Raw genomic sequence first — 22,440 nt, 5'->3', positions numbered from 1 at the left:
GATTAAAGTAATTGAGATATCTGCATATACAATGCCCGTTTGTTCAACGAAATATCCTAGCATACATTCTGTTTATATTACAGGTAGCATTCCCTGGCATTTTAGTGGGAGTCAATACCAACAGAGATTTTCCCTATTAGAACAGCTCTACACGCCTGACACCAGGAGGAGCTGCTGTGCAGTCGAGTGCTCGAGGCTTTTGAACCAGAAAGGGATCGTTGCAGTACATGACGGTGTCTGTCTCTGCAGTTAGACTAGTTTGTCCATTCATGTCGACCACTCGGGATTAGATTTAGCTTGCTAACCTAGTTTAGATATAGCCTGAAGTAGTTGTCTGTGCTCTGTGTTTGGCTTGAAGATAGGTTGTTTGTGTCATCAATTAGGAGAGATAGACTTAATGTCAACGCTAGTGTAAAACCATATTTTCTGGCTTTGACGATTCTCATTTCTTCGCTGAGTTATACTTAGGAAGCTAGCTAGAGTTAGCCAGCAACTTGCTGGCTAGGAGGGGAAATGGCAACAGTCACTGTTTCAGGAAATATAAGTGTATTTCTGTTAGATATTGAAGGCACTACCACACCAATCACCTTTGTAAAGGTAACGTTCCGCACGCTAATGTAACCATGCAGCTAGCGCACCATAGCTAGCGTAGCTTCATAACAGTCTGTTGGCTAATTTAGAATTCTGCCCGATGTGAATGTTTTAGTTTCTTTTCCACAGGATATATTGTTTCCATACATTAAGGAGCATCTTGAGGATTATTTGTCTGATCACTGGGAAGAGGATGAATGCAAGCAGGACGTGCATCTCCTAAAGAAACAGGTAGGTCCGGTAATGTTTGATACTGTCAACGCTATAATAACTATGTTTGGCTAAATTACTTGCCTAGCTATCTAATGCCACATGGTCGAGCTATGTATCGTTAGCATCATTGGCGTTACAGTGAAGACAATTCTAGCTGGCTATCTAACGTTTGCATGGCTTTTAACTAACTTTTATAAAACCTTAGGTTATGTAATTTGTTAATTTATTATGCTTCATCACACTGGTCCACTTGAAGCGGTTTGACATCGGCGAGGAGTGGTAGCTGTATGTAATGGCAAATGATTGTAGACCTATGGCCATAGGCCATTATTGTTACATGGCTGACCACATTAGCGTTTCAGTAGTTACCCAGGCAGTCCAAGCCATAACTGATTTGTATATCGTATAAACATAAACATTTGTGAAGTTCGGCCAGTATTTGTTATATGGTGATATAGCTGTTTTGTCTGCACTGTGTTCTTTGAGACGCAATGTACAATACGATTACACAAGGCTGGGGTAGGTGAGAATTTACATTGAGTCTTTAAATTAGTTTAGGCAAGTATGGCTGTGTATGTTTTTTGTAAAATACCAGGTTGTACTAGTTTACTGTCATAGGATCTGTCACTGAGTAAATAGGTCAGGAGGGTACTGTCAGAAAATCAATCAGACAATCACATATTATTCAGGTCTGTCAATGTTGTTTGAGAGGGATCCTCAGTAACACAACTACATCAGCCTACTTTGGCTAATTGTTGGCATCATCGTGGCATATCAGCTTGTGTGCAACTTTGTTTGGTCGTTAAAGCCACTGCTGTTATGTCCCAAAACCCAAGTATCCATCTGTGAAATCATCAGTTTATACTGTATAACCCAGTGGATAAACCTTCATAATATTACAGAAACAATATTACAACACTGGAATGCTGCTCAAAGATTCAGAGTAACAACAAATGAGCACTGAGAATCTGTATGTTGTGGAAACACTTTTCCCCCTCCCACCGGCCTAGCCATTTCATTTGTTATTTAAACCATGAGTTATAAGGTCATTTCTTTCCTTCTTCTCATAGACAGAGGAAGATCATCGGCAGAACCGAGCATGTGCGGTACACACTGTCGACCAGACGGTACACACGGACGAGGAGAAGGCCATCCGGGAGGTGGTAGAGAACGTTCTGTGGCAGATGGCCGCTGACAGGAAGACTACTGCACTGAAACAACTTCAGGGGCACATGTGGAGGGCCGCTTACAACACTGGGAAAATCAAAGGCGAGTAAGTGGCTGGAAATGTCTTACTGCGCTCACACTACAGTCCAAGTCCAAACATACACATATTTACAGTAATTCATTAAGTAGGGGTAAGTTAATGTAAAGTGTAGGTTCACAATTTATCACTTGCTGGATATCAGATTCACAACTGTGGTTGTGTTGGCACCATGCCGTGCCAGCTGAGCAGCAGGAACACATAATAAGTCGAAAAGTAACACTAGTGTAGGTTCAGAAATAAATCAATTGTGGATTTATTTGTATCACAGGGTCCTTTTTGACTCCAGGGGAATGTGTTGAGATTCTGTGTTACTGAAGAGTAGGCTTGGTCATTTTTAGGAATCTGGAGTGGTCAGTGCCCCTTTAGAAGTGGAAATAGTCAAATGTATAGTCAATATAAGAAGTACGCAACAGGAAAATGTTACTATATGTTACTATATGCAGTATATAATCCGTTAATGCTTTTTAAACCAAAATTACATAAAATAACTAACATGCTTATATATTCATTCTGTTAGAGGTGCACTGATTGATGGAATGAAAAGCATGCCATGTTTATGTCTAATCCATGCACAAATCATGAGGATGACTGCTATTATTTTTCATTGTGTGTGTTTACAGAGTGTACCAGGATGTAGTTCCTGCTATTAGAGCATGGCGACGGCAGGGAATGAAGGTGTACATCTACTCTTCAGGGAGTGTGGAGGCACAGAAGCTGCTGTTTGGATACTCTGTGGAAGGAGACCTTTTAGACGTGAGGCTATTGGATTGATTCTCATACAGAATCTAAGCCATTTCATTGACAACATTTCAAAGCGTTTCTTCAAATTTTCACATCCTACAATTTCACAAAATTGCATAGTTTGCTCCAGGAGTTGGGCCTAATTATCAAATGGAAATGAAACAACCTTTTCTGTTCCTTTACCACTAGGCTAGTTAAGCTATCATTTCCAGTGAATTTTACACTGCACACATAACATTATAGAGTACAATAACATAATTAATTTCATTAGACATACAGTCAACAAATTTGAGATTTTAAAATTCCATGACCCTGGATTATAGGGTATTGCTTTAACACATTGGATGGTAAAATTTGGCTTGGGGTACATTGTTTTGGTGCTTTTAGGTGTTTTTTGCAGGTCTTTTTTCTGCCTTCCACCTTCCAATAAATGAATATAAACGTAGGTTGTGCTTATAACTTATTGTTTGAGAATTGTACAATAGTTTTGCATTCATTGTTTTTGTTGTCCCCAGCTTTTCGACGGCCATTTTGACACAAACATTGGTGCTAAAGCGGAGAGTAAAAGCTATGAGAGGATTGCAGAGCGGATAGGCTGTGCACCTGAAGAAATCATGTTTCTGACTGACGTCATAAGAGGTGATGACCTTCTCTTTCACATAGACAGTGATTTTCCTTGTTGCTCGTCTGAAAAACAAACTAATTTTATCCATCCTTGTGTTTGAATCGTAACAGCAAATGTTGAGTGTTCAGGTTTAGGAATCTTTTTTTTTTGGCATAGGCTGAATTAGTCTAGTCTTGAACAGTTTGCTTGTGACTCATTATCGTTTAATAGCCTACTTGATGTTCCTACTTGCCTGCAGTCGTATCATCCACCATAAGTTGATAGTAATACGAGTGGATGAGATGGACTGCTCAGCTAGTCAGTAGACAGACAGTGTACAGTAGCTTGTCATCTCTGCATGTACAATTTGTCTGTACTCTACATATGCAGTTTGTTGCCTCTACGAATGACATGGTATTCTTCTACCTAGGGTTAGAAATGGAATAGCATTATATTGATTGATTGATCGTTTCATTAAATGATTGCTTTTGCTGTGTGTGCTGCTTGCAGAGGCAAAGGCTGCTGAGGAGGCGGGCCTGAACGTAACGGTGGTGCTGAGGCCAGGCAACATGGAGCTGACGGAGGAAGAGACGGCCCACTACAGCACCATCAGCTCCTTCAGCCAGTTGGGGCTCACTGGTAGCGCTTAGCACAGAAACATGCATGTCCTCCTGCAGCTCTTACTTTGCTCTGGCCAACCTTTCCTTTAGATGTCTTTCTTTTATAGTTTTTTTTTTATCGTTATTTATGGGGAGTGGAAAAATGGTCTCAGGCACTGCTTAGTGAAAGGATGACAAAAAAAACTGTGTTCAGTATAATGCTGCCACAGAAACTGCCATAAAGATGCCCTTGAGGTGTTCGTAATGTGCCAGTTCTTTAGTTTCGCTTACGAATAGAAGTGTCAGCATAGAAGGGCCCCGTGGCGAGTGCCAAACTTAACACGTCTTAGTGAAATTCCTTGATTTCAACCAGTATTTTGTTTCAATCCCAGAGAACAGTAGTACAAAATCAGTGTTGTGTGTATTGTGACAGTAGAAATCCCTCAAATTAATTCCCTGAGAACAGTTGGTTCTCAATCACAATATTATTTCTATAGCCATCCTCCTCGTTTGTTGGGCTCCACTGTATTCTAAATCCCTGTACACAGTAAGATGAGGAGATGCCCAGTCTAATTGACTAATACCATATGAGTGGATGTTTCGTATGTTTCTAATGTGTGTGTGGGGGGGGGGGGGGGGGGGGCGGCATGTCAGTCATGTTAAAATTTCTTTGAGTTACAGCAGTTTTTCAGCAAACAATTTGTAGCACTGAAATAATTCAGACATACCGACTACCATCACATCCACAAACCCATTGAATGAGGATACAATGGTCTGAACTAGGAGTCATTGGTGCAACTGATTTCCTGCAACATTTTAATAATATGAAATATTACAAAAGTTGTCATGGGATTTTAGCATCAAGAACTGGTGTTCATACCTTATAGCTACAGTATTATGTTTGATTGGAGCACTGAATTGTCATAACCTGAAATTCAAATCTTTTCTTTGTTTTTTTAATGGAAGATAAAGAATGTGAGCACTTGTGGGATGTTGATTTGGGAAAGTAAAAGGAACATGGAAAACAACCTGGTCTCATGTGCTTGTCTTTTTTTTTTTTTTTTTTTTTAGTTTTTTACAGAAAAAACAGTTAACACAGACATTTTGACTCAAATGATAAAGTAATGACTCCTTACCCGTCATGTCTTCTTTCACAGCTGTGCTCAGTGAGTTGAGTGAAGAGTGAGCCATTCAAAGATTATTGCAGATTACATTCCTCAGGCAAACATGCATGTGGTGTAGTGCTTACAGACATTGATCATAAAAAGACATTGTGCTGGATACAGCATTTTGGTCATAGAGTACTTTGGCTATGGGCCAGCATGCCTGTCAGTCAGGACTAAGTACAAATAATTGTATCCAACCAATGGGTGTGCTTCAGGTAAATCACTGAATGTGTGGCAATAAGGAGCAACAGCATCTATTTTAAAAACGAATCCATATGTCTGTATGAGCCAGTCCAACAGTGCAAATCATTTCTGCTACAAATAGTTTTTTTTTTCAATTCAACCTGCATTGTAAACCAATTTTATTAGTTGTCTTTGGAGAGTGTTCCGTTGCTCATAATGGTTTTTGTTTGTTCCGATTCTGCCCTCCTGGCAAATCCTACAGCTAGTCTGGCTCTGTGAGAATAAGCATGACTGCCCCAGCACTGGGTCCTAAAGCTGATCCGATTGGTACTCCGACACCTCAGAGAAGGTCTCAGTCAGACTAAGTGGGGGGTCCTGGTCATCGGTGCACACAATCTTAAAGTGATAGTGGCGGAACTCAACGGCAAAGGAGGCCAGAAAGGAAAGAAAGAACATGACGAGGGCCCACTGTGTCCGGGCAGCATGCATGTGAAGACCCTGGGCCATCAGGGTGAAGTCTGTGTAGCGCTGGTTAAGGTCAGAGGGTCAAAAACATTTCAATTCCACCTTGGCTCTTATTGCTCTGGACTCGAGCAATAAATAAAACTATTAAAAACATGTACATATTGTTACATATGTTCCTAACTCCTGGTTTTTCTCAACAATATGAAGTAAGGAGAAGCACACATTGAACTTATAAAAGGTATTAAGTAATAAAACATAACATTTGAATATTTCTGTGACATGGTGTGTTTAGTGCTGTGCAAGTTTCTGCCAGGACCAAATACTATGGTAACAATAATTAGGGGCAACCAGTGGGAAGTGGAATTTTCATTCATTGCTCTTCATTATTTTTTTGTACATTGGTGTTTTTTTTCCTCTTGATAAAAGGTGCGTCATGCATAGATATCCTAATGAGTGAGTTTTTAGGTGAGCAAAGGGGAGTTTGGTGACCATTTATGTGACACGGCAAGGATACAAAGCAGCATGCAGGCAGTAACAGCTCCAGACAAGAGGAAACGAGGGATACCTGTCCGCCTGCCCTCATTCCGCAAGTTTACCTTCACCGTTATGACGGACTGCACCCAACAGAACAGAGTTCCTAGGCCAAAGGTCATTGATGTGCCTACGTTGTGGAGCTCTTCATCATTGGTGAGCTGGTCAAGGGATACACAACAAAAGCCAATAGCTGTGCATTGATTGTCAGTCAAAAATAATAAACACTTTAGGCATGTGAATATTTATTAAGATAGATGATGGAATGAGTTAATATAGAACATGGTGGATTCACTACCTGGAAATTCCCCACCAAGGTCATTCCAAGGCAAGCCAGAGACAAAGCCACTAGACTACCAATGTTCATCCATGGCAGGCGCATACGTGGTTTCAGCTGAAGGTATCGCAGCACACCAAGAATGGATCCTTTAAGAATAGCAGATTTGAACATTTTGATCTTAAATGTTTTTTTTAAAAATATATAACAAAAGGCATTTGATTTGTTGCACATATAAGAATATTTTTCCATTTAGATGGAAAATAACAGACCAGACCAAAAACATAATGAATCATACTGAGATCCTAACATATATATGAGGATATTCTGTTTACTGAACATGATCATTTTTAATGGTGTACGCTTTATGGGCTCAGGGCTGATTAATGTCAGAGGACTGAATGTGCTTTGAGTTCCTGAAATACAAGCACATATGCCATGGGTACAATGAGCTATAACTCCACATGTCCCCATTTACAGGGTAATTGGACATGACAGTCCTCATCTTTGAACTAGCCTTCCAACTGCTCTTTTTCTAGAATACATTTGCCTTTCAAACAATTGCAATTAAACAATTATTTACACATTCTGCAGATGGATATGATGAATACATACAGTAAACAAACAATAGCAAATAATAATAATTAATAATGTAGATTATTAAATAAATAAAACTGCTCTTACTACCTACCCACAAATGCTGCCATGTTCATGACTTGGCTAAACACACAGCTGGCTGGCGGTGCATTGCCTGCCGCGCTGAGAGGTATGAACACAAGTAAAGAAGCATTAAAGAGCAAAACATTTACTCTTCAGCAACAGGCATGTCACTGCTGCTAGGTCAAATTATGAAACTGTGTACTGACTGTACCTTATGTAGGGAGGGGACTTCTGTCCTGATCTTCTGTGAGAATTAAGTGTGAGACAAGATTAGATGAACATGTAAGTCATCTGGCATGCTGGATTTTGGATATGCTGCATTTTAACTGGGGGGAAATCACCTACTTGTATTCTGAACTGAGAGGAACTATTTTGTCATCCTCCACTGCTATAAAATACCTAAAAGCAAGAGAAGGTACATATTAGATTGAGCATGAAGTTTTTTTTCTTCTAATTTCTTTACCAAAATAATAACAATGAAGGAATGAAAGGTCTAATGCCCCTGGTGCAAGTAACCTAAAGTATACAGTATAACCTACAGCATATACCCCCTCCTTCAAGTAAGAAGACTGAGACCACATCCAAGTTTGAAGAAATATTTTGTTTTGTTTACTTTCTGCACCAATCTTGTTACAAAGTTAATAAGGGGCACAGACCACCAACAGATAAAAAAAAACTGTGGAAGACTTACACAAGCCACAGGCCAGCAGCAGTGAACAGGGAAAATGTAATAGGGAGAAACGTCCAGGGACTGCACTTCTTCATTCTCTCATACAGTATGCACTCTACAGCGCTCTAGCGTTCCCTCTGTGGCAAAGAGCACATGATGGAATCATTAGCATCCTCAGTTACAAGTCTCAGACAATCGCTAACAGGAAAGTCTTTTGTTTCACGCTGACAGAGAATTATGAAAAACACACACAAAAAAAACATACTTTTTTTTATCGAAGAACAATGATAACTGGAAATGATCATTCTGAGTCAGTCCGAAATAATGAAAGTGTTGGTCAACTTTGAACTGATTAAATAGTCAATCATATTATTTCCCAGTCTTCTTCGGGCAGCCAACAAATTGCCCTGCATGCTATGACATTCCATTTCAGAACTAGTCTGGCGGACAGCTCCTATGCGAATTCAGTGGATCCGAACACAGGCAGACTCACGTTGGAGGTAAATTAGGACTTCTCAGTATATAACCTTCAGGTGGATTAGTCCCAGTCATTGAATACGTTCATTTTTATGAGAACGATGAACTGAACGCAACTTCATGACAAATAATGAATTTGAACGGTGAACACGTTCATATTATCTGAGGTCTAGCTAAAACATTACGGAATGTTTTCCTTCTACTGAGGAAAGACACTGTCTAAATCGAATGCCTGTACCATGTCGTTGCTCAGTACATGTCGTTGGCCATAGTTTGTTAAATTTCCCAGACAGACCATGTTTCGGTAAATGACCATATTTGGTAATTGCGTTGGTCATGTGACTCCACTTCTCACGGTGCAATGTTTTGATATCGCTTCATGGCATATTTAGATGGAGTAGCAGTTAACTTCGGGCATATTTTCACATAATTGAACGTTGCACTTTGTTGAAGTTGTGTGCGTCCAAGTACACGTAAGTTTGACTTTGTAGCCTACCTTGTCATTATGTGTTTGTTATAGTTTAGCTTTCTCATAATTGTTACGAGCACTGTCACTTAATTAATCTAGCATGATGCACTGTTCGTGAACTCGCTTAGCATAAGCTGCTAATGTACAAATACGAGTGTTACAGGGTTTACCTATGCTAACTTTTGAGCAGTCTTTCATTTAGTGTACATGCCCTTGTTGATCTGAGATTAAGCCAGTAGCATGTCATTGCTGAAGAGGTTAAACTATTACCTTTAGTTCCCTGTATAATTCATTATTTAAATGGTAGGCTACTACAGGGCTGTGTATTAATGTATATTTTCTGTTTGTACTTTACTTTCACACACACACACACACACACACACACAAACATACACCCACCTACAATTTATCCCATTTCATTGTTGTTAATGCAATACAAAGAGTGAAGAATCAAACTGAATATCCAAGTCTCCATTCTTTTCCATTCTAATCGGATGACCCTCGTGATTACACATTTCCCGAACCCCGTCTATAACAGTATTTCCTATACAGTACCCGTATAATTTCTGCGATACCTAAACCAACTAACTCGACTTCGCCCTACATTACCCATGAATCATCGCACACACATGCATACCAAACAAGCAACGTATTCCAAGGCAACAGCTCTCGGTGTCAATATAAAAATGACCTGCAAATGTAGGCTACGTATTTACCTTGTTTAAACTGACTAATGCAACCTCTTACAACACTGGACAACGAACTTTCAACGAGCAGGATAGCAGGTTACTCCATAACACTTCAACCGCGTCAATGTAAACAAAACGACGCCCGTTTTGAATACATATATAAAAGCTAACATTGTCTAATTGAGAGTGACGGTGTCATACTACAAACAAGTCCTATTAGTATATTAAAAGACAACTGCCTTCCTTATTCGAACCCTATAAAATGGTGGACTCTCACTGTCGTAATGTGCAAATTCCAGGGTCTAAATGCGCCATTATAGCGTCAGAGGAATCAGTATCTTTAGCTTCCCTCTTGAATAGTCAGCACCTCTTGTGTGTGTGAGACACCGTTTCCTCATCTCATGCCGATGCGTCTTCATCGACCATCCGTTCTTAATGAACCCTCTTCAAAGACATTATCCGTTGCCAAAATTGGTTAGTGAACGACAATGTTCCATGAAGCGAAATCGTACTACGGTCGGGATAGGAAGCGTTGCTAAAGCGTGTTAAAGTAAAGATAGGCTAACGTTACCTCAAAAGGAGCAGCACTGAGGATAGCCGTATTTTCTCTCAGAAATGATAGAGCTACACCCAGTGACATCGTTAGGTCCGATCACTTGGGGCAGGTGTTCATAACAAAACAGAGGAATTTGAGTTGCAACGTCTGAAGGAGGCGCTGCACAGTGCAGGTAAAGTTGGAAGACACGGGCACCCAGACGAGAAGTTTCGGTTTAAAAAACAACAACATATCCTTCTTGGCTATTTCAAGAAGAAAGCTCAAGGTAAATCATCGAGTGTGGGTATTACACAATATATCGAATTATGTCGATACAAAAAAAAAAGTTTAATGACGTGATGCAAGCCAAGCTGCATAGCCCTACACCAAAAGCCTATGGTGAGATGTCAAGTGAAGGTTTCTCTCTCTCAGTTTAGTTAAGTTCAGTAGACTTGCTTTATTGACATGACCATAAGAAACACTATTAGCAAAGTACAGTTGGGGAACAAAACACATACATATGTTACATAGGGATAAAATGAAAACAAAATAATTTTCTCTTTTGTCACGAATGTAATTTTAATATCTAGGTAGATATAGAGTCAAGCCGGAGTCTGCACACCCCTTTTACCTTTTCCACGTTTTATTACGTTACAGACTTATACTACAATAGATTGAGTTATTTTGCCTCAAACATCTACACACTATAGCCAATAATGACGAAGTGAGAACAGGTTTTTAGGAAATATGCAATTTTATTTTACTGACAAAAATAGGATATTTAGGGGTTACACATCTGTACAAATATAAGGCTAACTATCATAATTAGCCTTATATTTGGTTGCTGCACCTTTGGCAGCGATTACAGCTTCAAGGCGTCTTGGGAAAGAAGCTACGAGCTTGGCACACTTGTTTCTGGACATTTTTGCCCATTCCTCTCGGCATATCCTTGCAAGCTCTGTCAGGTTGGATGGGGACAGAGGTGTAAAAAGTACTGAAATATTGTACTCAAGTAAAAGTACAATTACTTTGATGAAATTTTACTTAAGTACAAGTAAAATTACCCATCTAAAAATGTACTCAAGTAAAAGTAAAAAGTAGTTCATTTAAAATGTACTTTAAGTAAAAGTTACTTAGTTACTTTCAACAACTTGATGGGGGCCGCTCCTATATAGTGCAAAAAAGGACAAGGGGTCATAAATCCAATACAAAAAATAGTTATTTTTTATTAAAGGAGAATCTTTAGAAATATAAGTGCAATGACATTAAACATGTCATACATTAAACATGTCAACACAACATTTAAGAACTTTTGGGAGGACATGTCAAGACATGAACCACATGACAGCTAAAATAAAAAGTTAAAATACCGCTGCCCCACTGTAAACTTTGGTTACTTTACTTGTGTCCACCTTTAGAGCATTAGTCTATAAACTTCTTGTTGAGTTTGAGCAGCAGCTGATTTTCAAGGTGAGTAGAGTTCATCCGGGCTCGCTTTGCATTGAACAGCAATCCAGCACAGCTGAAGAGTCGCTCGCAGGCGGCCGAGGCAGGTAGGCCAGTATTGAGTTTCAGGGACAGTTTTTTGATATTCTGAAAGGCGTTCAGCAGATCCATATTGACTGAGACACAGGCTAGGTACCCTTTTAACTCCCCTGCACCTTCTGACCTTCTGGACTTCATTGAGGAAAATAAATCATCTTCATCTGATGAATGTTGTCCAACTTGCTCCAGCCTCTAACATCCGGTCAAGGTGTTGTCTGACATAGACTAGACCTGTAGAATGACAAACAACATTTCTGACAATTAAGTATTGAGCTGCCATCAAGAGTGCATCATAACACAGAAATAGCTATAAATAGCTACTTGAGATGACAGACCTACAGTATACAGAATTATAGCATTATTTTCTATTTCTACATGCATCACAATTCATAATCCTCAATTCTTGCTAACCGAGACCCCTGAGCATGAACATGAAAGACGTGCACGTTGCAAAGCCACCACTTATCGTTATCAATATCTGAATAAACATCGTGATACATTGCAGATAACGACATACACATTGACTTGTCCAACTGTCTGAAAACGATGGTGTGCGCATTTACATTGTTCTGTTTCAAGGCATGGGAGGCAGCCAAATGATTAGCCTAATATCAGTTTATGTGGTGTATTTCATTGCTGATGACTGATCTGCAGTTTTTAACACAATATGAGAGACTGAACATAATAATGCTATGACTTGAAACGAATGGAAGACAGGAATGGAATTATTATTAGTCTATTGGATGACCGCTGTCGACGTTAGCATACTCAGGGCGGTTGCAAGTGCTAGCCAAAATTAGGCTACTACCTACTAGTGCCATGAAACGCATATTTCGCTTAATGGAGCAAAGCTAACTAAACGACAAAAACACTGTCTGAACTACTAATGGAAAGGGACAAATACTGTACTTACCAACACATGCTTGCGCAGATTTGAAGATTCATTTTTATAAGCAGAAAGTTCTGACTGGCGGATTAGGCACAGTTTACACAGCATATAGCTGTTGCCTCTTTTATGTTGGAAGGCAAACTGTTTGCTCAGATGTGGCCACGGGTTTTCTTCATCTTCTTTAATTTCAACTGGCGGAAAGTTCGGTGCTTCAGCTTGTTGGTGGTCCGCAGCTTGTTGTCCGCACTATCATCTTCCTCCATATCTATCTCTCGTGACTCGGCACCGTACCGGCGCCTTGCATGACTCCATCATCTACTCTATGCAGCATCCACCACTGCACTGAGAATTGTGGTGCCCGATTCCCGCCTTGAACTATGTTTTTTTTTTTTACTCAGTAATGGATGTAATTTCCAATGTAGCGAAGTACAATACTAAAGTCAAAATCTACTTAAGTAAAAGTAAAATTACCGATTTCAAAAACTACTCAATTACAGTAACGTGAGTAAAAGTAATTAGTTACTTTACACCTCTGGATGGGGAGCGTTGGTACACAGCCATTTTCAGCTCTTTCCACAGATGTTCAATTGGATTCAGGTCTGGGCTCTGGCTGGGCCACTCAAGGACATGCACAGACTTTCTCCAAAGCCACGCCTTTGTTCTCTTGGCTGTGTGCTTCGGGTCGTTGTCATGTTGGAAGGTAAACCTTTCCCCCAGTTTGAGGTCCAGAGCAGCTTTTCTTCAAGGATCTCGGTGTACTTAGCTGCATTCATCTTTCCCTCTATCAGGACTAGTCGCCCTGTTCCCGCTGCTGAAAAACATCCCCACATCATGATGATGCTACCACCGCCATGCTTCACTGTAGGGATGGTATTAGCCAGGTGATGAGCGGTGCCTGGTTTCCTCCAGACGTGACGCTTGGTATTCAGGCCAAAAAGTTCAATTTTTGTTTCATCAGACCCGAGAATCGTGATTCTCATGGTTTGAGAGTCCTTTAGGTGCTTTTTGGCTAACTCCAAGTGGGCTGTGATGTGCCTTTTACTAAGGAGGGGCTTCCGTCTGGCCACTCTACCATAAAGGCCTAATTGGTGGAGTGCTGCCTGGATAGTTGATCTTCTGAAAGGTTCTCCCATCTCCACAAGGATACGCTGGAGCTCTGTCAGAGTGACCATCGGGTTCCTGCTCACCTCGCTGGCAATGGCCCGTCTTCCATGATTGTTCCGTTTGGCCGGGTGGCCAGGTCTAGGAAGATTCTTGGTGGTTCCAAACTTCTTCCATTTACGAATGATGGTGGCCGCTGTGCTCTTTGGGACCTATAAAGCTGCAGAGATTTTTCTGTACCCTTCTCCAGATCTATGCCTTGACACAATCCTGTTTCTGAGGTCTGCAGATAATTCTTTTGACCCCATGGCTTGGAGTTTGCTCTGACATGCACTGTCAACTGTGGGACCTTATATACTGTATGCAGGTGTTGGCAATCCCCAATCATGTGCAGTCAATTGAATTTATAGCAGGTGGAATTAAGTTGTAGAAGCATCTCAAGCAGTATCAGTGGAAACAAAATGCACCTCAGCTCACTTTTGGGTGTCATATCAAAGGGTGTGCACACTTGTGTACATATGATATTTTACATTTAGATTTTTAATAAATTAGCACAAATGTCTAAAAACCCGTTTTCACTTTGTCATTATGGGCTATTTTGTGTAGAATTTTGAGACAAAAAATTCATTCCGGCTTGACTGTATTTCCCCAACCTTTCTCTAATCTGCCTTTAACAAATGAAAAAAGAAAAAAAAAATGCCCCAGGCTACGCCTTTGACTTCCAAGAGCTGGCGTATAGTCAGTGTACAGTCAGACAAGTTTGACCTGGTTCCCTATCATCTAACATAGGCCTATAGGCTGATAACATCAACTGTTGTATGAAACATCTGGGTCTTAGGGAACATTACATAAGAAGTCAATATCCCCAGCACAGAATCTCACAGATATGTATACTAGTGACGTCTAATACACATGGTTTATTTATGGAAGAGGTACAACATGAATTTAGAACATTTAGCCTGGTAGGAGTGGGTGCTGGCTGGGACAGCATACAGTATAGGCACAGCTTACCTGTCCGGAGTCCGGAATTGAACCCGGGCCGCTGGATTCCTGGTTCAGTCAGTGAGGAACTCACTGAGCAAAATAGGACCCAAGTGCGAAAAAAGATTCTGTTCTATTTTCTCCAAAAAAAAAGGAATAATCCAAAAGCTCAGAAGGTAACGGCAAAAAACAGAGAGCAACTCAGGGGGGGTAAATCCAGGACAAAAACAAGGCAGACAAAAACAAGGCAGACAAAAAAACAGAGGAGTTAGCTATGCCGCAAAGGCTTAACTAAACAAGAGGTTAGGAACTTTTAAAAGACTTACAAAAAACACAAGGTTAATTCCAGGGAGCTGGAATAAAGACTGTTTCTAACCTCTTCTATTTAGAACTCTTAAGATCTTCAGCCTTTACCCACTATTAATAAGGTAACTTTGGTTGTAGTTATTCATTGAATTACTTATCAGATTTCACAATTGATAGTTTATAATATTTTTTGAGACTGATATATTAGATTGATTTATGAGACTGATTTGTGAATTGATCTTTATTTTGACAACTGTGGTAGACACCTCACTTTTGAGTCCCGGCTCAATTAGGACACTTGTGGTGCAAATTCCCTACTTCAGTGCACAAACATGTTTTTGTTCAATCAGGGCCAGGACAGGATCAGGGACAGGAAGGTGTGTGTGTAAATAGAACACCACTGACTATGACACATAATTTGTGCCCATCGGCAAGAAAAGGCAAGCTCCGCTCCTACCACTGACGCTACAGTATGCCAAATGTACCTAATTTGACAGCAGATGTGACACGATTCAACAGATAAGAAAATGCGCAAGTTCGTTTTTATGTGGTGGCCATTCTGCCAGGGTGTATTCCAAGTATGAGGTTTAGTGACAAACCTGGGTGAGTTAACTCAGAGTAGGTCAAGTGCTAAGCCTCCTAAGAAATGTTTGCTAGGAGAATGAAGCCAATGGGCTCTTCAATTAGGAGGAGTTAACTTGGTTACTGAACAACATACTTTTTTCTCATATTAGATACATTTGTGTTTCCTTTTGAAGAGGTTTAAGGGCACCCAGAAGTTCAGGGTTTCTGTCAATGCAATAAAAAGTAAGTTAATTCTTCTGAACTTCTTACTTGGTCTTTGTTCTGGTGACTGCAAGGTAGTCTATCTTGGATTAATTATTACTTTTTGGGATATAACAGTGGATCAGATTAATTAAGACTAGGGTCTTAGTAGAAGAACCACTTTTTTCTATTGTTGTATCTAGCTTGTGGTTCCAATGGAATTAAGTTAGAAATATTTTAAGACGGTTGGTGGGTATGTGCTTGTTAAATAAAATCCCAACCCCAATCTATTTTGATGACACTAGCAAAAGCCTAAAAAAAATATTGTGCCGCGTGACTGAGCAATCACGCTAATAAAACGTATTAAGAGCAAAAATTTGATTGTTTATGCAGTCACAGTTGTTTGCAAGTCAATAAAAGATAGCACCAAAGGTAACATGGGGAAAACCTCTTAGCTGATAAAAACAGGATATATAAACGCCCCAAGCTACTTTGAGGAGGTTGCTCTATTTCTATTGATATAGATTTGTATTTATGTAGTTCTCACTATGCATATAATCACAACACAGTAGGTACAATTGGACATAAACAATATATAGGCTTTATATCAGACAGTAAGTAGATGTGCCATACTTTGTATTATGTTGTGGCAGCTTTAAGCTTAAGGAGAGTAGGACTGTCTCTTTGAATGCAAACTGAAGCCACTTTAACATCACATTTATTGTTTGACCTTGATTGACAGTGTGGTTAAGTTACAACCCCTAACAAACCCAGTAACCCTGAGTTGCACATGTGGCCTTTTCTGTATGTCAGAGGGAGGTAGAAATCTTTGCTTCTGGAGAAAAACAAGTCAAATAACCATACATTCCTTAATCAAGTCATTGTGGAGTGAAAACGAGTGAAAACTGTAGGTGCGTAAAAGCTTTCTCAAAAATGTCAATGCAAAAGTAAATTCACATGTAGTACAGGAAATATCAGAACACATTAACACTTAACAACATCTATGAACAGTTGATTGCTAAGTGATCAAACACTGCACGTTGAAATCAGTCATCACTCACAATGCTAAGGCAAATTTGTAACCCTATGGTGAGATTAAGCAGGTTTACTACTTAAGGGTAAGGGTCATTGTCAAGCTGACCTATGGCATGAATTAAGTCCGTTGCTCTTATCTTATTGTGCTGGTGGTGAATGATTCTTTTTTTTGCTGCAACACCTTCCAGCTTCTGAGGTTTTGATTCAATGAAATTAAAAGTAATTTATTTGCGTGACAGCATTAACAATGAATCCTGTCTCAAGGCCAAAATGTTTCATTCATGGCTTCCAGTCATGCTCAGTGACACTCCTAAATGACTGTTGATAGAGTATAAATATATAAATATCCAACCATAGCAGTCCAATAAATGTAGGCTTCTAGAAAATTTCATTCCATATCATTCTCTAACTTTAAATTAGTGGATCATTGATTTCATCTCCCACCAAACAAACTTAAATAAACATGGCTCAATTAGGACACTTGTGGTGTACAAATTCCCTACTTCAGTGCACAAACATGTTTTTGTTCAATCAGGGCCAGGACAGGATCAGGGACAGGAAGGTGTGTGTGCAAATAGAACACCCACTGTTCCACTGACTGATCATTTGTGCCCATCAGCAGGAAAGGCAAGCTCTGCTCCTGCCACTGACGCTGCAGTAGGCTACACTTACCTAATTTGACAGCAGATGTGACACGATTCAACAAATAGGAAAACGCACAATTTTGTTATTATGTGGTGGCCATTCTGCCAGGGGGTATTCCAAGTATGTGGTTTAGTGACAAACCTGGTTAAGTTAACTCGGAGTAGGCCAATTGGTAAGCCTCCTAATTATTTTTTTGCTAGGAGAATGGGGCTCTTCCATTAGGAGTTAATTTACACAAGTTTGTTACAACATACTTTTTTTTCTCATATGAGGTACATTTGTCTATCTCTAAATTTGTGTATCTAGAAATGTTAAACTATGCATACTTTAACATACAGGATGTTTTTTTTTTTTTAACCCTGGTGAAATCTATGGAAAACCTGCACTATTGGAGCTACATCTCTCTGTTGTTGTGTGTTATCCTTCAGTGAAATGTCTTCTTATGTGTCCCATATATTCCATCTGCTCTACAGGTTCCGTCTCTGTGATGCTCTGCCCCATTTTAAACTATCCCTAGGTTGTTTTCAATATTGTTGATGAACCCATCTGTGAAGACTTCACAGAGGCACACTATAGGAATGTATTTATTTGCACTTTCCCCCCATTTTCATCTATAGATAAAACAGTTAGATATAACCTTTACTCAATAGATTAATTCTCAACTAAACGTGACTGGAATACGGTTGAGATTCAACTGAAGCCATGTTCTATACATCCTTGACTTTGACAAATGGAAACAACTGACAACTGGAGAGAAAAGTTGGAAAAAATTGATTAACACACTGAAAATAATGAAACAGAATCTAAACATCTTAGCCCCTTGCATGTGTCAAGAGAGTTTGCAGCCCCTATCATCGGTGAGAGTGGACTTCATTCTCAGATATGAGTGGCTCCTCATGAGGTTCCTTCGCCTGTCCTGCATTTGCGGGCCTGGACCATCTCGGCCGAGGCCTTCTTGCAGTCGCTGGCCAGGCCGAGCCAGCACATCAGGTTTATGAAGCAGGTGGTGGGGTTGAAGCGGAAGCCAAACTCGCTGGCAGAGTAGTCAAATGGGAAGGTGTGGTGGAAGTTGTGAAAACCCTCACCTGAAATTTCCAAGGTTGCCACAGAGATGACAGTCAAACAATAGTTTAGGTTTTAGTTAAGTAAATCTCTTGTGCAGTAGCCATTTTGCGCTATGCACAGAACAAGTGGTATTAAATGCCATATTCAATCAATTCAAATACATGATACAGTTGTAAACATTTAACATAAATACACAAACTTTAGGTTTTCTGAGGTGAATTATGCCTGCAAAAGTTCTCATATTTTCCTTATTTTAGACCATTCAAAATCCCAACTCACCAATGGCTCCAAGCGTGACAAAGCTGTTTTCACGGGGGTTTATAGTTATATCATAGGGCCGGTTTCCATACATGTGGGCGGCGCTGTTTACCAGCCAGGTGACGTTGAGGGAGACAGTGTAGCGCAGGATGGACGCCAGGAAGTAGGAGTTCCACAAGCTCTCTCCCCAAAAGTACCATGGGACCAGGGTGGGCACCAGGAAACACATCACTAGGACTAAAGTTTTATAGTATCTGGAATAAAAAAATGGCACATATGAAAGCTGCTTACAAGAATCAAACTCAAAATTTTAAACCAAGGAATTTCAATAATGGTTCATTGTGACCAGTCATTACTTGCTACATAAGCATATACACTTGACTGTTTGCATAAAGGCTAAAAGAAATGTACTCTTTGAAAATGTTTTATAGAGACAGCATCTTTGTACCACTTCCTATAAAGACAAAGCCTCAAAGCTGTCTTTCATTATGTCACTGTGAAAACCAGCCAACCTCCTCTGAAACACCACCACAGGGTCGGCCAAGAGATCGCTGGTGTCCAGCTTCCTGCCCTTCTCGATGACATCTCGGTGCTTCCGGACAAACAGCCAGCCAATGTGAGCGAAGAAGAAGCCCCGCCTGGCGTTGTGGGGATCAGCGTTTGTCTCTGAGTACTTGTGATGCACCCTGTGATCTCGCGACCATTCGAAAATGTCATTCTGTTCACAGTAACGAGAGGAAAAGATTCGTCACAGACAGCTCTGCTCTGGAAATTGCACTTAGAGTGACCACAGAGAATACTCAGCCACCACATATCAAACAGAAATGTTAACCATACAGTGCAACATATATATAAATGAATAGAAATTAAATAAATGAAATGACACATAAAATATACCACCTAAATATTACTTTGCAGTTGCATGAGTTTGACTATCCTGTCTACGAGTAAGGGTTCAAGTGTATCACCTGGAAGGCCATGCAGTTGGCAGCAACCAAGAAGACCCTGAGGGGTAGCTTTGCCTTGTAGGACCTGTGGCTCCATAACCGGTGGGCCCCTGCAGTCACTCCTAAGGCCGTGATTAAGAAGTATACGTATGCTGAAAAGCAACCAGAGAGCAGTCTCACACAAGGGTTAGCCTGACACTGCTAGACCATATATATGAGTTCAATTTTCCCTGAGATTCTAATCTGAAAACTGTCAATTGAGAACAACTAGGCCTGCTAGAATTTTCATTGGCCAATTAGCAAGCTTTGAGGAGTGGCTAATCAGTGTGCTGAAGCGTGTTAACGTGTAATACAATGTGTTAATGCGTGCATAAGTGTGTTATACAGGGCTGAAGTGTGTTAAAGTGTCACATGATCACATATCGTCCGGCCCAGCACGACTCCAGATGGCCAGTCTGCTACTACGCAATGAATCGGTCCTGATGAAGCAGATCAAGAGGTAGAGAATGCATATGCCCTATATCAAACCATGGGGTGGGAGGTCAACAGGGGCATTGCTGTTTTCAGTGTAAACATGCATTGACCGATGTCCTCAAATTACATAAGCCTATGAAGACTGCTATGATGCTGAAGAAAGGGGCCTTCTGCTAACCTCTGAGGAATTGATAATGGTCAAAATGTATCATTCTGAATACTGTTGGGTACATGCCACTAGGGTATAGAGAGTCCGTGACCCCTGAGGATTTAGATACTGCCAATTACATAAATATAAATACAAAATAATAGGGACACCACAGGTATATGTTATAATTGCACTACTTAACTGTCCAGCAGCCTGTGATTGCAGGAACCAGACCCTTGTTTCCATAGAAACACAACTCCTCATTTTTGTGTGGATTTCCTTGTTATAACACCTGATATTTCTGACTCTAACCACACGAAATGTCAGAATGCATGTCACACTCTGCTTCTACTCTTCACAGTCCATGCGGGGTCTGAGGACTCTTTGTTCTGTGTGTTGTCTGGCCTTTGCAGGGAATTTATGAGGAAAGACCCTGAGGGGGCAGTTTTGTTAGTGAGAACATTATTGAAATTCTTGCATGGATCATATTACATATAGAGATCCTAGTGACTAATGCATGCATATTTTATAGTACCTTGTTTTGGTAAGTTTAGGTTTTATGCTACAAACATCTTGCAAGTTTCACAAGTTTGACAGCATGACAAAAGACAATACCCAATGTTCCTGTGCATTAGTTGCATCTTGTATGGCACTGGAATTTGTAAAGACAAACAAACGCATAAAGACACAGAAGACAATAACCAATGCACAGGAATATTATTGAATCCTGACCGTTCCTTGACAATTACATATTTTTAGTGACCTAAGATCAACAGGCCTTTTTACAACGCAATGCGCCTTAAAAATCCTAATTCATACATGCACACTGCGCAGGCGATGTGCATCCATCAAGTGTCAATAATTATTTGCACTTATAACGTTTAAAATATATACACTTCTTATACTTAATATGTCTTACTTACATAGGTAGGCTACACATAGGCAATACAAAAATGTCTAGGCAATTCCCAGAGTCATTTAATAAATATTAACTTTAACATATTTACACCCATATCTTCCTTGACAGTCGCAGGTCTCATTTAATTTGAAACATAATATAGGAAAGACTAGCCTTCACGCGAGTATCTCAGCGTGGAGTTTGGAAGTTACACAAGCAACCAGCTGTATTTATAAAAGGTGAGTTTTTTGCCGCTCAGACTTACACCACGCCAGGGTAAGAGGTCGTGCCACTGGAATCAAAAAGAGGGAATATATGGACGCAGAATGAAGGAGGATCATAAGAATAACATTTCTCCAGACAATCCCTTGCACGTCGTCTCCTTTGTAATTTGTAGACTTCGGTTCGGTTTCGTCGCAATTCCCCTCTTTGTCGGCGCTTAGTACATCCTCCTCCCGCACAGCGCACTGTCTGCGTACAGCCACCATCTTCTGTCCTAAACCTTTCTGAATAACTGCGCAGCACGACGTGTACGCGTTTCTACTAGTGATAAAGATGGTGAATTTGTCTAAACTACATTAGTGCGCTGTTTAGTTTTAAGGCTTCTGACGAGACGGACCCGTATCAGAGGAGGACCTGCAGCGGCATAACCAGGCACAAGGATCAGCCACGAACTGTGGTTGTTACATGAGAGTGGAGTGAGAAGATGCTGCTGGACAAAGCCTGAAGTGATGTCACTATGAAATCAGTCCTTGTTTTGCAACATATTTCTGTGGAGATACAAATATTTTTCAACCATTTTTTTGTGCACATTGTTATGAATTAACATTCAAAACAATACACTGTATACATGTTTTAATGAATTTTATTGATTTATATGATTTAATTAATTAACACATTTTACTATGTAAACAGATCCTGTGCAGGTTAGGCTAACAAAACTTAATAAAATCCAAAAACGCCATAGCTACAGTGGGGAAAATAAGTATTTGACCCCCTGCCGATTTCGCAAGTTTGCCCACTTGCAAAGAAATGCGTGTCCTATAATTGTAATGGTAGGTCTATTTTAACAGTGAGAGACAGAATATCTACAAAAACATCCAGAAAACTGCATTGTATAACAGTGATGAATTGATTTGCATTTGATCACGAGAAAATAAGTATTTGATCCCCTAGCAAAACATGACTTTGTACTTGGTGGAGTAACCCTTGTTGGCAAGCACAGACGTCAGACGTTTCTTGTAGT

General features: G+C 40.1%; 3 protein-coding genes across 6 annotated transcripts; 1 reads left to right on the top strand and 2 right to left on the bottom strand.

Moving 5' to 3' along the window:
* Positions 1-191: 191 nt before the first annotated feature.
* Positions 192-5,092, top strand: enoph1 (enolase-phosphatase 1). Its single transcript, XM_012815592.3, has 6 exons — positions 192-597; positions 721-822; positions 1,875-2,077; positions 2,692-2,824; positions 3,328-3,451; positions 3,927-5,092. Exons 1-6 carry the CDS (start codon positions 514-516, stop codon positions 4,064-4,066), a joined length of 786 nt encoding a protein of 261 aa, XP_012671046.1. The 5' UTR covers positions 192-513; the 3' UTR covers positions 4,067-5,092.
* tmem150c (transmembrane protein 150C) lies at positions 4,815-10,541 on the bottom strand. Of its 4 annotated transcripts, none has more exons than XM_031578478.2 (8): positions 10,174-10,541; positions 7,989-8,104; positions 7,643-7,696; positions 7,509-7,541; positions 7,329-7,396; positions 6,659-6,786; positions 6,344-6,521; positions 4,815-5,882 (listed from the first exon to the last, which is right to left on the bottom strand). In XM_031578478.2, the coding sequence occupies exons 2-8, from the start codon at positions 8,060-8,062 to the stop codon at positions 5,674-5,676; spliced, it is 744 nt and encodes a 247-aa protein (XP_031434338.1). In that variant the 5' UTR covers positions 8,063-8,104; positions 10,174-10,541; the 3' UTR covers positions 4,815-5,673. The 4 variants fall into 4 exon arrangements, with proteins under 4 accessions (XP_031434338.1, XP_031434339.1, XP_012682258.1 ...); XM_031578479.2 differs by lacking the exon at positions 10,174-10,541 and adding an exon at positions 9,630-10,167; XM_012826804.3 differs by lacking the exon at positions 10,174-10,541 and adding an exon at positions 9,970-10,167.
* Positions 10,542-16,425: 5,884 nt separating this feature from the next.
* LOC105899668 (stearoyl-CoA desaturase 5) lies at positions 16,426-21,973 on the bottom strand. Its single transcript, XM_012826919.3, has 5 exons — positions 21,460-21,973; positions 19,696-19,826; positions 19,240-19,445; positions 18,749-18,981; positions 16,426-18,489 (listed from the first exon to the last, which is right to left on the bottom strand). The coding sequence occupies exons 1-5, from the start codon at positions 21,680-21,682 to the stop codon at positions 18,299-18,301; spliced, it is 984 nt and encodes a 327-aa protein (XP_012682373.1). The 5' UTR covers positions 21,683-21,973; the 3' UTR covers positions 16,426-18,298.
* Positions 21,974-22,440: the final 467 nt, after the last annotated feature.

This window comes from Clupea harengus, chromosome 12, assembly GCF_900700415.2.
Source record: "Clupea harengus chromosome 12, Ch_v2.0.2, whole genome shotgun sequence".
NCBI classification, from domain to species: Eukaryota; Metazoa; Chordata; class Actinopteri; order Clupeiformes; family Clupeidae; genus Clupea; species Clupea harengus.
This window is presented reverse-complemented; position numbering and strand designations above follow the sequence as displayed.

Coding starts and splice junctions, on each gene's coding strand:
- enoph1 (XM_012815592.3), top strand. CDS start 514: ATGGCAACAGTCACTGTTTCAGGAAATATAAGTGTATTTCTGTTAGAT. Junction 598..720: donor CACCAATCACCTTTGTAAAG/GTAACGTTCCGC, acceptor TCTTTTCCACAG/GATATATTGTTTCCATACAT. Junction 3,452..3,926: donor TCTGACTGACGTCATAAGAG/GTGATGACCTTC, acceptor TGCTGCTTGCAG/AGGCAAAGGCTGCTGAGGAG.
- tmem150c (XM_031578478.2), bottom strand. CDS start 8,062: ATGAAGAAGTGCAGTCCCTGGACGTTTCTCCCTATTACATTTTCCCTG. Junction 7,397..7,508: donor AAGTCCCCTCCCTACATAAG/GTACAGTCAGTA, acceptor CATACCTCTCAG/CGCGGCAGGCAATGCACCGC. Junction 6,522..6,658: donor CCTTGGTGGGGAATTTCCAG/GTAGTGAATCCA, acceptor TCCCTTGACCAG/CTCACCAATGATGAAGAGCT.
- LOC105899668 (XM_012826919.3), bottom strand. CDS start 21,682: ATGGTGGCTGTACGCAGACAGTGCGCTGTGCGGGAGGAGGATGTACTA. Junction 19,827..21,459: donor ACCTCTTACCCTGGCGTGGT/GTAAGTCTGAGC, acceptor GTTGCTTTTCAG/CATACGTATACTTCTTAATC. Junction 19,446..19,695: donor CCAACTGCATGGCCTTCCAG/GTGATACACTTG, acceptor TACTGTGAACAG/AATGACATTTTCGAATGGTC.